This window comes from Panthera uncia, chromosome X (genome assembly GCF_023721935.1).
Source record: "Panthera uncia isolate 11264 chromosome X, Puncia_PCG_1.0, whole genome shotgun sequence".
Lineage (NCBI taxonomy): Eukaryota > Metazoa > Chordata > Mammalia > Carnivora > Felidae > Panthera > Panthera uncia.
The window spans coordinates 121,983,438-121,999,198 of NC_064817.1; the positions used below are offsets into that span (position 1 = coordinate 121,983,438).

At 42.6% G+C, this 15,761-nt stretch overlaps 1 protein-coding gene and 1 pseudogene across 2 annotated transcripts in view; both read left to right on the forward strand.

The window, feature by feature from the left end:
• Positions 1–500: 500 nt before the first annotated feature.
• On the forward strand, positions 501–3,395 carry LOC125932116 (small nuclear ribonucleoprotein-associated protein B-like; annotated as a pseudogene).
• A 463-nt stretch (positions 3,396–3,858) lies between these two features.
• LOC125932117 (phosphatidylinositol-binding clathrin assembly protein-like) overlaps positions 3,859–15,761 on the forward strand; it is a 47,616-nt gene continuing 35,713 nt past the window's right edge. The window contains exons 1-8 of one of the 2 annotated variants that reach the window (XM_049644541.1): positions 3,859–4,052; positions 6,403–6,545; positions 8,274–8,349; positions 8,813–8,915; positions 9,076–9,169; positions 9,290–9,401; positions 10,262–10,368; positions 11,130–11,171. In XM_049644541.1, coding sequence (XP_049500498.1) covers positions 3,974–4,052; positions 6,403–6,545; positions 8,274–8,349; positions 8,813–8,915; positions 9,076–9,169; positions 9,290–9,401; positions 10,262–10,368; positions 11,130–11,171 — 756 coding nt within the window. In that variant the 5' untranslated portion in view covers positions 3,859–3,973. The remainder of the gene's footprint in view (positions 4,053–6,402; positions 6,546–8,273; positions 8,350–8,812; positions 8,916–9,075; positions 9,170–9,289; positions 9,402–10,261; positions 10,369–11,129; positions 11,172–15,761) is intronic. The other variant, XM_049644542.1, reaches the window with a different exon arrangement.

A 15,761-nucleotide genomic window follows, 5' to 3' on the forward strand; every position in this document is an offset into this window, starting at 1 on the left:
AGAATAGACTACTGAACGATTCAGCAGCAATCCCACTTTTGGGTATATATCCATAGAAAATGCAATCAGGATCTCAAAGAGATGTATGCATTCCCATGTTTATTGCAGCATTATTACTAATAGCCAAGATGTGGAAACAATCTAAGTGTCTATTGATGGATGAATCGATCAAGAAAATGTGGTGTATATACAATGGAATATTAGTTAGCCATAAGAAAGAAGGAAATGATGCCATTTGTGACAAAATGGATGAACCTGGAGAACATTACGCTAAGCGAAATAAGCCATACACAGAAATCCAACTAATGCATGATCTCATTTATATGTGGAACCTGAAAACGCTGAACTCATATAACCAGAGAGTAGAATGATGGCAGTTGCTAGGGGCTGAGGAGGGGGGAAAATGGGAAGAAGTTGGTTAAAGGGTACAAACTTTCAGTTATAAGAGAGATTAGTTAACGTACATCATGGTGACCATAGTTGATAAAATTTTATAGTCTACTTGAAATTTGCCGAAAGAGTAGATCTTAAGTGTTCTTACCATACACACAGAAAAGCTGTAAGTATGTGAGGTGATGGATGTGTAACTTGATTGTGGTAATCATTTCATGGTGCATACATATATTAAATCCTCATGTGGAACTCAAGAGCCCAGCGCCAGGATGGAAAGTAGCTTTCGCCAGATCCCATTTTATCCATGGCCACACTTGCAGGAGCAGTGGTGTGACCTGGGCTGTGCTGAGGGAATTGAGCCGGAATTGGAGCTATCACAACCGCAGCACACCGACTACAGGGTGAGGTACATCCCGCAAGATGGCCATATCTTCGTTAGCACGTTCAAGACTTCAAGGCTTTCGGCCAGCTTATGAAATTGATCTTCTGTGACTGTGAAGAATTCAGGAAGATCTAGCCAAAGAACTCAAAACAAGCAGAAAGAGAAGAGAAGTGAGTCCTCGGTCTGGTGCTACTCTGGGGAGAGAAGCTAGTGTCAATGACAGTAGACGGGTCTACTCCCAAAGATACTGGCATTGCACGACTCTCACTTGCGGGAGCTGCCAGGGACCCAGGGATAGGGAGAGCTCTGGGCAGAGGAATCCCCACTGGTGTTCTGATGCCCTACACTCCTGTAGGACTTGCTGGGCCAGTCTGAGGGCCATCCCAGCGAGTGATGACCCGGCAAGGAAGAGGCGCTGTGGCAGCCGCTGCAGCTACTGCCACAGTCAGAACTGGAGGGGCCCTCACCCAATATCTACCTGGCTGTGGGGGTCCTTCACACCTATGGGCTGAGGGCACCCCCTGCAGGCACGATGGGCCCACCACCTGTCATGAGGCCTCCCATGGGTTCCCCAATAGGGATCCCCTTCTGGGCGAGGAACTCCAATTGGCATGCTCCCACCAGGGATGCAGCCCCCTTCTTCCAGGGGTTTGAGGCCTTCTTTGACCCTTGGCCACAGAGTTATGGAAGTTGCTCCACAGAGGCATGGGCCCAGTGCTCCAGGGCCACATTGCCACAGATCTGTTTGTTATGCCATTGTTCTCTGAGTCTCACGGGATTGTCTGGTTTCCCTTTCCGGGCCCTCTCCCCCCAGAATGCACCCACCAAGGCCCTAGACCCATACTGGCCCTCCTCAACCCCCTGCCTGTTTCCTGTAAGGCTGTACTAGTCCTTTTACTTCTTTGTGGCCTGTGAAACTAGTTTATAATAAACTCTTAGGAATAATATAAATGTAATAAATAAATCCTCATGTTATACACCTTAAAAGAAAACATGACATTGTACAACCTAAATAGATACATAATTTTTATTTGTTAATCAGACCTCAATAAAACTTAAAAAAGATAAATAACTCAATTTAAAAATGGGAAAAGGATCTGAATAGACATTTCCCCAAAGGAGATACACAAATTCCCGGTAAAGTACATGAAAGAAATCCTCTAAATCATTAGTCATCAGGGAAATGCAAATGAAACCTGAAAGAGTTACCACTTCCCACACAGTAGGATGGCTGAAATCAAACAAATGTGGAGAAATTAGAGCCCTCATACATTGCTCATGGGGTTGTGAAATGGTTCAGCCACTGTGGAAAATAGTTTGGCAATTTCTCACAAAAAGTTCAACACAGAATTAACACATGACCGATTGATCGTTAAAGTCATATGACTGTATGACTCCTAGGTATATACCCCAAACAACTGAAAACAGGTATTGAAACAAAAACTTGTAAAGGAGGCAGTATTCACAATAGTTCAATAGGGAAACAGCCCAAATATCCATCAATGAATGAATACATAAATTGTAGTATATCCATGCAGTGGAATATTATTTGGCCATAAAAAGAATGAAGTACTGATACATGCTACAAGATGAATGAACCTGGAATATATTAAGTGAAAGAAAGCACTGCTGAAGGCCCACATACTGAATGGTTTCACTTATATGAAATGTCCAGAAAATCTTTAGAGTCATAAAGTAGAAGAGTAGTTGCCTAGGGATGTGAAGTTTAGGGGGAAATGGGGAATGACAGCTAATGAGTCTGGGGTTTCTTTTGAAGGTGGTAAAGATGTAACTTGATCTTGGTGATGGTTGTACAACTCTGAATATACTAGAAGCTACGGAATTGCAGATTAAATCGGTGAATTGTACAATGTGTGAATTAAGTATCAATAAAGCTGTTTAAGAAAACATGACCTGAAAGTATGTGATATCAAAGTATCGTACATGCCTATCTAAACAAACCTCAACATTCTTTAATGGAATACATCAAAATAGAGGACTCAACAAAGTAAAAGTAACAATGTCTAGCATTCATGCAAAATTGCTAGGCATAGGGAGAAGCAGAAAAATGTGACTCATGCACAAGAAAAAAAAGTCAACAGAAACAGCTAGAATTATGAAAGATGAAAGAATTAGCAGACAAGCATCTTAAAATAACCAATATAACTCTTATGAATATCCTCAAGGGTTTAAAGGACAATGTGATCCTAATGAGGAGAGCAATGGATGATACAAAAAGAACCAAATGGAATTTCCAGGGATGAAAAATACAATATTCGAAATGCAGCCTGTCCTGGATGAGATTAGCAGAAGATTAGAATGCAGAAGAAAGAAGAAAAGGTTATTGAACTTGAAGAGACATGAAGAGAAAGTCTCCCACTCAAAGCATGGTCAGGGAAGGAGATGGCTCCAATCACTTGTGATACAATATCAGGAACTCTGTTACACATTTGATTGGAACATTGCACCCAATAGTAGAAAAATATGCATCTTTCCGAGAGTATAGAGAACACTGATCTTGGGAGAGCATATTCTGTTTCATAAATCAAATCTCAACAAAGTTTAAAAGATTGAAATAAGAAATATGTTCTTTGAGAAGAAAGGCAGTACTTAAGCCTAAATGCTAATATTATAAAGAGGAATCTCAAATAAGTTATCTACCCTACCACAAGTTGGGTCTTCGAGATCATGAAAGTTGATAGCTCTCTGCCCAGAACCATGAAGAAAAAGAACAGAGAAGACTTACCAATATAAGGCACGACAGTGGCCTTATATTTAAATGTACGGATTCCGTACATTTAAAAAGTGTAACGAAGGGACAGTACGAACAACCCTACGGACTTATATGTCTGATGCTGGGCGAAGGGGCGGAGGACATGTCCTCAGTGGGAAGCAGCCTCCATAATATGTGACTGGAGCCTCCCTAAGAATGCCACATCAAGGGTTTCCAAAGTATTGTCATGTGACCGGTGCCTCGCAGCTTCAAACCCCACCTCACGATGCTGCAGGTGTGCGTCAGGCTGCAAAGAGAAAAGGTTGCCAAGTGAAGGCTAGCCGCACAGCCGGGCCTTTCTTCCGTCACCTCAGGTGCTCCGCCCTTTGCTTGCAGTGCCGGTCCTGGCTCAGTCCGCTGGCCCGGAAGAGGAGGGACCGGGCACCGCACCCATCACCCTCGTGGCCGGCGGTCCGTGACGCACCATGGGGTCTTTTGCGTCCAAGGCTGCCCTCAGGGCTACCACCGACGAGCCCACAGAACCCGAGCCGAAACACCTGGCAGGTGAGTTGCAGTCCTGGCACAGACGGCCCGGAGGCCCAGGTGCCTCTAACGTCATGGGCACCCCACTCCCCTCCTACCAGCCCCCTTTTCCTGCGGGAGGTTCGGGAGGAGATGGAATTCTCACCCCTAGTCCTCTTGGAGTGAGCCTAGAAGGGAGCCACTGGCCTTTTTAACTCCAAACTCTGAACTATTTACAAGCTACCCCAATAACTTAGGACACTCGAAGCGGTGGCATAATAAAAGCCAGGCTTAGGCAAAGGGTCTCACTTCCAAAGTCCGCCCAGGCCCCCTTATAAATCATTACTTTCAGCAAAGGCTTCTGAAATGAAGGAGGGAAAGTTTGCAGAGCAGATCATCCCGTGAACAGTCCTGACCCAAGGTCAATGGATAGGCTTTACAATGTCCACTGCAACATTTTTTGTGCTCCCATGAATGTTTCCAGGTGACAGAATCTGTTGCTTAGAGACAGAATAGACTCCCAGGCTAGCCCTACCCACTACTGTTTGAGTTCACATTGAGCACTGACTTCATAAACAATGCATGCTATTGCGAGTATACATAAATCCCGCTGCTTTTGAGAACGTCATAGCCAGCTCACTCTTTTGATCACCTCTTTATTTTGCTGTTTTGCTTAAAAACTCTCCATTGACTTAGTATGTATTTGCTTTCTGAATTTTTAACTTACCATCATGATAATCTGCATGTATTACAGCAACTGACACTTCACTAAGTGAAACGGATTATTTATATGTACACACACACACACACACACACGCTTAATAGTGTTCTGGGCAGGCCCCATAGGAGATTCTGGAGCAAAATATATAATACATCCCTGGATGTTGATGCATATGTGCCAAAATTTGCTTCTCAAGACCTAAAGGATGAATAATGGTTATCTATGTGAAAGATGCATGGAACCAAAGGGGGCACTTGAGTCAGTACCATGATATCCCGAAGGTTCAGTCCAAAGGCTGAAATCATGGGGAAGAAGAAACAAAAACCTTGCAGAGGAAACTTCACAGAAAGAGGAATGGAGCAGACTTAGAAAACAATGTGAGAGAAGCTCATTCTTCATAACCTTAAACATGGCATAGCCACTGGAATGTAGTGTATATTCTTGAATAAATGAATCTGGCTGGGTCTGCAATTAAGGTCAGCCTGTTGCTCACCTAGCATATTTGTTAAGCACCCTCCTCAGTATGGATCCTGGTGCTATGCCTGTTAACGTGCTGCTTAACGATTAAGTGCTAGAGATGAAATTGTTTTATAATGATAGTTTATAGACAGTTTTGAAATGAAAGAGGATTTTAAGTTTATTTATTTTGAGAGAGAGAGGGAAACAGAGAGAGACACAGAGATAACCAGCAGGGGAAGGGCAGAGAGGCAGAATCCGAAGCAGGATCCATGCTTTCAGCACAGAACCCAATGCGGGGCCTGATCCCACAAACCATGAGATCATGACCTGATCTGAGATTAAGAGTCAGACTCCTAACCGACTGAGTTACTCAGGCGCCCCCAAAGATGATTTTGAACTGACAGAAAGTAGGGAATCTTTGCCTGTTGCTGAATGGAAAAATGAAGTGATGAAAATTAGCTTTTGAGGGGTTGTATGAATGCTTACAACCCAGAGCAGGAAATTGGGAAGCTGTTTTAGTAAAGTAGGGATAAAGCTATGTGGAAGTGGACTCAAGAACAAGAAATAAGGGCACCTGGCTTGCTCACTCGGTGGAGCATGTGACTCTTGATCTCGGGGTCATGAGTTTGAGGCCCATGTTGGAGGTAGAGTTTACTTTAAAAATTTCTTTAAAGAGAACGGGCAATAAAAGGTTATAGCATGCAGACAAGAGGGTTAACACGGGGTGACACTACAAGGAGAGCTCCTGACTGAACCTTCACATAATGTCGCTTTTCTCAAAAAAAGCAGTATGATGTAATAGCATCTTGGTCAAACAAATGTGATTTCAAATACCAGCCCTGCCACTTGACTGCCTGTATGACATCAGGTATGTTACCTTCTTGAGTCCTATTCATTCACTTAACGAGTATTTACCATAACCCATTGTATGCCAACTACTGTGCTGGGTCTTGGGAAGATCTGGTGACCAAAATGGACACAGTCCCTACCCTCATCAAGTATACAGAACAAGAGAGTAGACAGGCATTAACTATCACGTAACACGTATCAGTACAAATTGTAATACCTGTAATGAAGAAAATGTTTTGGATTATTCCCGTTGTGATTTCTGAGATTTGATTGCATCTGTATTTAAGTTAAAGTTACCAATTTTGGTTTCAAAAGTTATTTCTCAGTCCGCGTTTTAATGCTTGTCACTGTCTCTTAATTCAGACCTAATACAATACGTAAATGAAACAAATATGAGTGTTGAACATCTGGCTGATGTTCTTTCTGAGAAGGCCAGGAGCAGCAGCTGGGTGGTAGTGTTTAAAGCCCTGGTCACTGTGCATCACCTCATGGTTCATGGAAATGAGGTGAGCGTGCTGTATATTCAGTGGGTAATCCTTTCCTTCCTGTTAGCTCAAAGGACTGTCAGTACCCAATGGCAAAATTTTCTTGGTTTGTCAAGGCTTGCTATCTTTTACTTTGCAACACCGGTCCACCTCTCCCCACATACAAACACTCTTTGTATTTTACAGAACTGACATGTTCTTTAACGTGGAATTACTTATTCTACTTTAACATTTTGTCTCAGTAAGCTTTGCGTTAAAAAGTTAGGATTTACAGATTGACTGGATCTTGAAACACTATAAAGTGACTAATTATACAGTGCGGTACTGATAAAAAAGGAACATATCTACATGGAACATAATAGAGAGCTTGGAAGTAGAACCATATACTTCTATCAGAGCTTGGTGGCACTAAAAATGTGGGGGAAAGTATAGAATTTAAAATAAAGCCTTTTGGTAGAAATAACAACCTATGGAAAAAATAGAACGAGATCTCTATCTTACCCTAATATACGAAAATACATTCCACATGAATGAAATGTCTATGCATGCAAAAAACTAACATTTAAAATTAAAGAAAATGTGGGAGAATATGTTTATGACATTTGAGCAGGGAAGATGCCATAAAGTTGGAATCAGGTATTTCCAACATATACATTACAGACAAAAGATTAATATTCAGAATACATTATCAGTAAGAAAAAGGCACTACAGTGGAATAGTTCCCAAGACAGATGAACAGAGGGTTCATAGAAAAGGAAACCAGAATGGCTGATGACCATCTGAGAACATGCTCAGATAAGCAACATTTTAAACGTGTGACAGTATCAGTGGATGATATATAAATATTAGTTGCTAGAGTTTGTGACTGTGGGGAGGAGAGCATTGAGACGTGTTTAGTAAAATTGAAAATGCCAAGTCCAGTGACCCAGCAAATCCACTTTTCGTAGCATATTTATAATAATTGAAAAGTAGAAATTAGGTAAATTTCTATCAGTACGGCACAGATAACTAAAATGAGGTGTTTATAAAATTAAGTGGATGTATACCAACAAGGCTAGATCTGAAAAACCATGCTCAGAGAGGAAGTAAGTTGCAGAATGATATTTAAATATAATATTATTTATGCAAATTTCAAAATACTTAATATTTACCCTTGGGACAAATATATCTGAAATTATAAAGAAAATAGACTATAAAGATTAAAACTATGATACTCGTTACTTCCAGGGAGGAAAAGGAAATGGAACTTGGGGATGGGCAAAGGGCACTTTTTACTTTATAATATACTTTCTTCTTCTTATTTTTGAAATAGACTTGAGGCAGTTCTGTGAAAAAGTTAGCAGTTATCATCTCTGGGTAGTGAGGTACACAGATGTATCAGATTATATTTTTCTGAAAATTAAGTTATTAAAAAGTTTAATATTCACTATTAAAATAATTCTGGAATTAAGTAAAACTTCTCAAAATCAGAAAGGAGGGAATGGCTAGATAGAAAGTCCTGGTGGAAAAGAGTGTGTATTCACATGAGCTGCAACGTCTAAGCCCTTGTTTCGTTGGGAGAGTTGGCAACACTGCATATTCTTATGCTGCGCAGCCCAGGATGTGATCACGTTCACCTTAATCAGTGCTCCTGAAATAGATAGAAGCTATGTGATAGAATTGTGTTAAAGATGCATTCACAATGATAAACTCGTTAAAGAGCTCTACTTGTGGACAGAAGCTAATTTTATAATTTGGTACATTTGACAGCGTTTTATCCAGCATCTTGCATCTAGAAGCTCTTTGTTCACTTTGCACAACTTCCTGGATAAAAGCGCGCTAGAAGGTAAGATGATTTTTTGATGGAAATATTTCCATGTGGCAAGATGGGGGGAGCTCTGTTTTGAAAACTATGCCTGGTTAAAACATGGGCAGGGCTGGGGACAGATGGTGACAATGGGATGGGGAGTTTCAGGAAAATGCTAAGAATTTCCAATAGTTGTGTAGAAATGTGAAAAAAAAAAAAAACCTGATAAAGTTCAATTACTTCCTCGATTCAGGAATGTCACTATCAACACTACATCCTGAGGTGATTTCAAGGCTTTGAGGAAATAAGAAATAACCTTTAGCAGAAAGTGTGAGGAATATTGGACTAGATCATTAATAAGGTCCATTCTAGCTTTTGTGCTTCAAAGACATCATAGAAGTATATGGATGAATGTGGAATGAGAAGTCTCGGCATTTGTTGACATACATTGTAAATGGTTAATGTTGATTACACTGGAAATAATAAAATATTTCATTTTTAGGCTATGCTATGTCAACCTTCATCAGGCGATATAGCAGGTACTTGAATGAGAAGTCACTCGCATGTAGACTGATCACATCTGACATCACCAAAGCCAGGAGAGGGTCAGTAAATATCATTTGTTTGTAAGCAAGAAATACTGAAATACGTAAGTGTTCTGATATGTAGTTGGCTAAAAACACAGCTTTATTTTGAGATGCTGATGTCACTGTGCTTCTCAAACTCTTAATTATTGATACTATGAATCTCTCTTCTCTTTTACAGGATGGATGGTATGATGAGAACTATGGATACAAAACAGCTGCTAAACACTCTTCCAGTTATTCAAATTCAGTTTGACGCTCTTCTTAATTTTAATGTAAGAGCTTTATAAATCCTTTTTGAACATATTGGTAAATGGCATTGTTTACCAGTAGGTGGGAGAAGGAATTATTTTAAACTGTGGTGGTAACTGATTCGTCTTTGGTTTAATTTCCAGGCAAATCCTGACCAGTTAACGAATGGTATAATCCATGCTGCTTTCATGCTTCTCTTTAAGGATTCTCTTCGCCTCTTTGCAGCCTATAATGAGGGGATCCTTAATCTGCTAGGTAGGCTAAGGAATAAACATTGCTTAAAAATATATAAACTGTTAAAAACCTTTTATGTCTACATTTAGACTCATATTTGTTTTAGATTCAAAATAGAAGATCCTTTCAAGGTCATATATAGTTTTAAATAATGAGACATTATATTGCTTTTTTTGGATAAAAATTACTTGACTAATTAGCCACAGAACTTTATAGTTGTTATATAAGTGCTAATTGATATTTCTGGGAAATTTACCAGGGAATCAACATGGATTGCCATATTTATACATTACACATTAAGGCCCACTCCACCAAGGTCATATCACATCATTTTGACTTTACTAGGAAGATATAGCCTATAACAAGTGTTATTATTATATACAAGCATATACTTCTTATGCTTTCCAAGAAGTTTCTGCCCTAATTTAGTCCTAATGAATGATCTATTTCATACAAAGTGTTCTCCAAGTCTCATTGATGAGAATTTGAGATTTTTCTTACAGTGAAGAAGTATCTAGTACATTTGTACAGTTATAAAAGAATAGGAAACACAGCCCCTTCCCTCAGAAAGCTTCCGATTGTGATGTTAGTAAATAAGATTACAGACTGAAAGTTAGAGAAATTAAACTAAACTATCTGTATCTTCCCAGCATTAGTGTTTGGCATGTGGTACTTACTTCATAAAAATCTGTTGCTTATACGGATCGACCAGTGTTGCTGCTGGCCAAGACAGAAAATAACTGGGTTAAAACTAGAATTGTTTTTGAACAAGTTAAAATCATATACAGATTCAGCTTAAGAAAGAATGATCAGAGTGGAGTGTAACTGGAAATTGGCTGTGATATCGGCTCTTTCGTGATAAATTTGTTTTTCGTTTTTAGACAAGTATTTTGATATGAGGAAAAGCCAGTGCAAGGAAAGCTTGGATATTTGCACCAAGTTCCTTGCAAGAACAACCAGGTTGGCAGAGTTCCTGAAAGTAGCAGAGGTACAGAAATCTGTTTCTATCCACGGCTTTTCTGCTGGTTTCTGTATCAGTTTAGTATCTGGTATAATGGGATCCCCCCTCCCCACTACACACGCACACGCACACGCACACACACAGAAGTTGGTAGAATTTTAACTATTTTGTAAACAGTAAAACTATACACTAAAATTAGGTAGTTCAAGGATTTTTGTTTGTAGCCATGAGGATAAGTGTTACCAAGCTTATCCTCCCACCAGAAACAACTCCAACACTGGGCCAAATTCACGTGATAGACATCTTTTCAGGCAGTGGACAGTAGGTAGCACAGGTCAGTGATGAGCTGAAGAAGGAAACATAGGAGGTGACCCCCACGTTTGCCCTGACATTCAGAACCCACGCGGGATAACTAGTTGAACTTCTGAAAACCAAAGCAGGAAAAAAAAAAAAAAAAACCCAAAGCCAAAACCACAACAATATGCATAGCAGCTGATCTCTGAGTACTTGACAAATGAGAACACATGTGTATAATACCCAAAATGCAATCTGGCTCTTTCCAGAAGAGCAAAAATTCACTATCTGGCAAGTCTTTTCTTTTATAGGTTTATCCTTAGGATGAATATAAGGCATACTTTAGCTTGACATGGTTTGCTTGATCAATTAGGCACTAGCCCAGCAAGGCATTCATGCTCTAGCGGTATTTTCTCTTTTGTGTGCACATTGGTCTGATACTTACTTTTCTTTGTTGCCTCTCCCGGTTTTAATGTTTACGTTTGTGAATTCAGGAAGTCGGAGTTGACCAGAAAGACATTCCATATCTTACACAGGTCAGTGTATCTTTTCTGTGGGTTTAAATGACCTTTTTTGTCCTTACGTTTGTGTGTTTATTGTATCAATCATCATCTGAGACTCCATCCTTTGCCATAAACTTAACGTGTGTATTTTCACTCCCGCATGACTTCCATGCACACATACATGCATACATACATAGACATGTGTTTTCTGAACAGGCCATTCCCTGCTGAGTGCTAAATCGTGACTCATAACAACTAGACCATGGTTTTTTTTTTAATTAAAAAAAAATTTTTAGGTGTATTTATTTATTTTGAGAGAGAATGCATGAAAGCTTGAGTGGGGGAGTGGCAGAGGGAGAGAGAGAGAGAAGGAGAGAGAGAGAGAATCCCAAGCAGGCCCCGCGTTGTCAGCACAGGCCCAATGTAGGGCTCAAACTCATGAACTGTGAGATCGTGATCTGAGCCAAAATCAGGAGTTGGGACACTTAACCGACTTTGCTTTTTATTTTTTTTTTTTCAACGTTTTTTTTTTTTTTTTATTTATTTTTGGGACAGAGAGAGACAGAGCATGAACGGGGGAGGGGCAGAGAGAGAGGGAGACACAGAATCGGAAACAGGCTCCAGGCTCCGAGCCATCAGCCCAGAGCCTGACGCGGGGCTCGAACTCACGGACCGCGAGATCGTGACCTGGCTGAAGTCGGACGCTTAACCGACTGCGCCACCCAGGCGCCCCCCGACTTTGCTTTTTAAATGGGCAGTGGAAACAGCAGAATATTTGGAATATTTGGAATCTTAAGCAACTCATTTCCATTCTCCATGCCTCATTTATGCAACTGCAAAATGGGTATAATCCTACTGTCTTTCTTGTAGCAGTATCATGAGAATCAAACGGACTCAGGCTTTTTCCTTTCCTAGACACTGATCATCAGGAATCTGTCACACGGCAACAGGCGGGATGTGAGGTAGAGGTGGCAATGCAGCAAGTGTGGGTGAAACAAGGGTCTGGCCACCTGCTCGAGCAGCCTGCGTGTGCCTTTTGCGTGTGCTCTGTCCCGCACGTACCATAGGACTCGAGCAGTAGGGCTGCTGGCCTAGCCTGGACCTGCAACGGAACTTTTTCCTGCTCTGGACCCCAAATTAATGTGGCCAGGTCACCTGGGATCTGGGCCAGAGCATTCTTCCCCGGTGTTGGAACATGCTGTCTCCAGAACTCAAAATTTACCAAAGTAGAAGGCCCGTGAATCTTTGCAAGCTTTATCTCCTACCCTCTGCAGGGCATGTAGTGTTTGGGGTTATCCACTGTACTGGCCTCTTCCTGCTCATCTGATCCAGTTAGCATGACATCATGGATATAAGTGGATCAGTATGATTTTCTGAGGGGCAAGCAGATGATCTAGAATTCTCCTGACTGTATTATGACAGACTGTTGAGGGCTAACACAGCCTGGGTCAAAACTGCAAAAGTATACCGTTGTCCGTTCCATGCCTACAAACTCTTTCTGATCAACGCTTTTGACGGCAATAGGTAGGAGAACATTCACCAGATTTATAGTGTCACACCATGTATCTGAGACTACATGAACCCACCTCTACCCGAAGAACTGTTGTGGCTGGAACTGTGGCCACAACTGGATTACTACTTGGTTGATTATGCTGTAGTTTGTCATTCTCCAGGGCCTGACTGGTTTTGGGGGCCATAATGGTGGACTACATGGAGTAGTCATGGAGTACTCCTCACCCCTGCCTCCTTTTTAAGACTGGCACTACTTTCTGCCACCCTGGGAGGTGATTGTGTTTTTTATTTACTATTTTGCCCGGAAGGCAGGTGGAGGCCATTTCTGACACAAAGACCTCCCTCCACAAGTTACATGCCCCATCGCGATCTTCCCCCACCCCATTCCTGGCCTCTAGGCCTTTAACTACTTTCATGGCCATCCGCCCAGCTCTCCCTATCCCATAAGTTAGGGCTGTTACTTTTTCCCAACCGGATCCCTGACCTTGCTGTGGTAGACCTGCCTTGGTGGGGACTAAAGGAAGGTGAAGTACTCAGACGGTGCCCGGCACAGGTAGTAGGCACGTGAAGAGAGAGAGGGTGAAGATGTAGGGGGCGAGACGGGTAGTAGATTGAAGTCCTCAAGGGGATGAGAGGACACTGGATCCAGAACACTGTGGACACACCTGTGGCCTCCAGTAAGAGGATGGAAGAGGCGAGGATAGGATGGTTGCAGATACAAATAAATGTCAGGTTTGGTGGCAGAGAAGGAGGGAGTTTCTGTCTTACGTCTTCTCATAAACCTTTAAAGGAAAGAAAAGCGTCTTCTAATGTATACACAGAATAAGCACTCCTTCCTGTACAGATAAGTACAAAGGGGATTGGTGCACAGACATTGAACCCCACTGTGGGATGAAATAACTCACAGCTTCCTGAATGAGAAGTCAGATAGCCAGAACAGATAAAAAGTGACAATGTCTGGGTGAGTAGGGGAGAAGATGGGATAGCATTGCCCAAAGTCACCATCACTGGTGGATATCAATCAACATTCACTCAAAAACACATGCTTGACCCCTGTAAGGAAGAAGGAGCCATAATGAGTGAGACACAGTGCCAACTCCTGAGTTCCTGGAGAAGACTACAGAAGCATGACTAGATATCTCCCAAAATGCAGTCCTCTGATTTTTGTCTACGTTAACCTCAGTTCCTTCAGGGAGGTGGTGGAGGTGAGAAGGGATCTTTGCTGAGAGCTGCAGCTTGGCCATCATGAGGGCACAGAGAAGCATTAACTGGCCTGGACTTGGCCTCTTGGCCTTGGCCTCCTTCACTGCTCACCACCTGTGGTCAGAGCTCCAAGGGGAATATCAGACAGAAGGAGCCCTAGGATAGAGGTCCACATTTCCCATTGGACTGACCAGTCTCTCCTCCTTACCTCACTTCTGGTTCTCAGGACCCCCAAATCAAAAACAAAGTACATGGCTATGGGAGTGGCTGCAGAAGGCAGGTGAAGGTCTTTGTTAGTAAACTTTTTTGCAGATCTTCATTCCTTCCTCCTTAAATCAGCTCCTTTTTCTGGGAGAGCTTCGTTATCAGTACCCTGGCCCCTGGCCCTCAGCCAGTACAGAAAGTCATTTGTCATGGCCCTGAGTTGGCAGAGCTGCTCCCATGACGTCGTGCTGTCTTGGGTGTCCTGGAAACCCTGGAGTGGAGTGAAATGCAGCGCTCCTTGGGAGGGGAGGGAGGGGAGGGAGGCTAGGGAGGTGAGCATTAAGTCAGTCTCACCTCGGCCCCACCGCAGTCGGTCTCCTTGGGACAGGTCTACTCCAAGCAACGCACGGTTTCAAGGGGCGTTTTTAGCCAGTGTGCCACTGGATCTCTCGGAGGTCCTCAGGTCTTCCTTTGTGACTGTAGGTTGGCCAGCTTCTCCTCGTGCCTCCATCAGTCTTTACTTCATGTGAACGGATGCCAACCTATTAGGTGCAGGCTCACTGAAACCCTTGTGTCTTCTGAAAAGGAGATCTCGCTCGTTTGCTCAGCGAATCCTTCCTGTCTTGATTTTGACATCGTCTGGGGCTCACAGAGCCTCCTCCTGTGAGCGGCTGGCTGCTGTGTCTGTGTGTGGCCCTCATCTTTCACCCATTCTGCGCCGTTGCTGCTCGGGGTGACTCCCGGAAACTCATGTGCGAGGTCTGCGCTGTCTGCGTTTTTAGTTCACACCAGCCTCGTTCAAACATACATCTCTGGGCCACATCCCTCATCAGAGCTCCGGGGACACAAACTCGAAGACCGACCGGCTGGTTCCACTCTCACGTGTACCTGGATGCTCTCTCCTCCTGCCTTCGCCACAGTGTTTCTGTGCCGTTGGGGGGTGGAGGGTAACTGCGTGCCTCACAAAAGACGTCTTACAGATTCATACCTGCCCTTCCACTGTAAAGCACCTTGGTGCCTGTTAAGTTTTCAGTAGTTCTGAGCCATGTTCTGCTACTTATATCTGTAACCTTGGGCCGCGGCATTTCCACAGATTTACAGCTCACAGTGAATTGTCTGAAAACAACTCAGATGAAAACGAGTCCTTCCAAAAAAATATTGTTCAAATGTAGTGATAACTGTTGTTATTTTGTTATTTTATGTATTCTTTGTTAGTTATTTTGTTATATATTCAGTGGATGACTGACTGAATGAACCAGAAACACTGTCTCATTGGCCACTGTGTGTTTGCCGTAATGAAACTGGCAGCGCTCTGTTCGTTTTTGGGTGTCCCATTGTCCCTTCTTGCCCATCTCGTATATTCGAACCTTTGAGGTTCACCCTAAGCCCCAGACTTCCTGGTTTTCCCACTGCTGAAGTGCCTGTAGGCTCCATCAAGGGACAGATTCTCTTATTCTGTACTCAGGAGAAGACCTGGTCCCAACCTTTGGCCCAATGGGAGAATCCCTCTGAGCAGATTTCTGCTTGGCGGCCTCATTCTGTCAGCTCCTCTATTTTCAGGCCCATGTGTTTGTTGCCCTTCTTTATATCTGTTGTACCATTATAATCAATGATAGCACTCCCCTTTTTTTGCAGAATTGTTCCTTCCCCTGCCTACATCTCTGCAAACAGTTCCTTCATTAAACCCTCCTCCAACTGCCATTT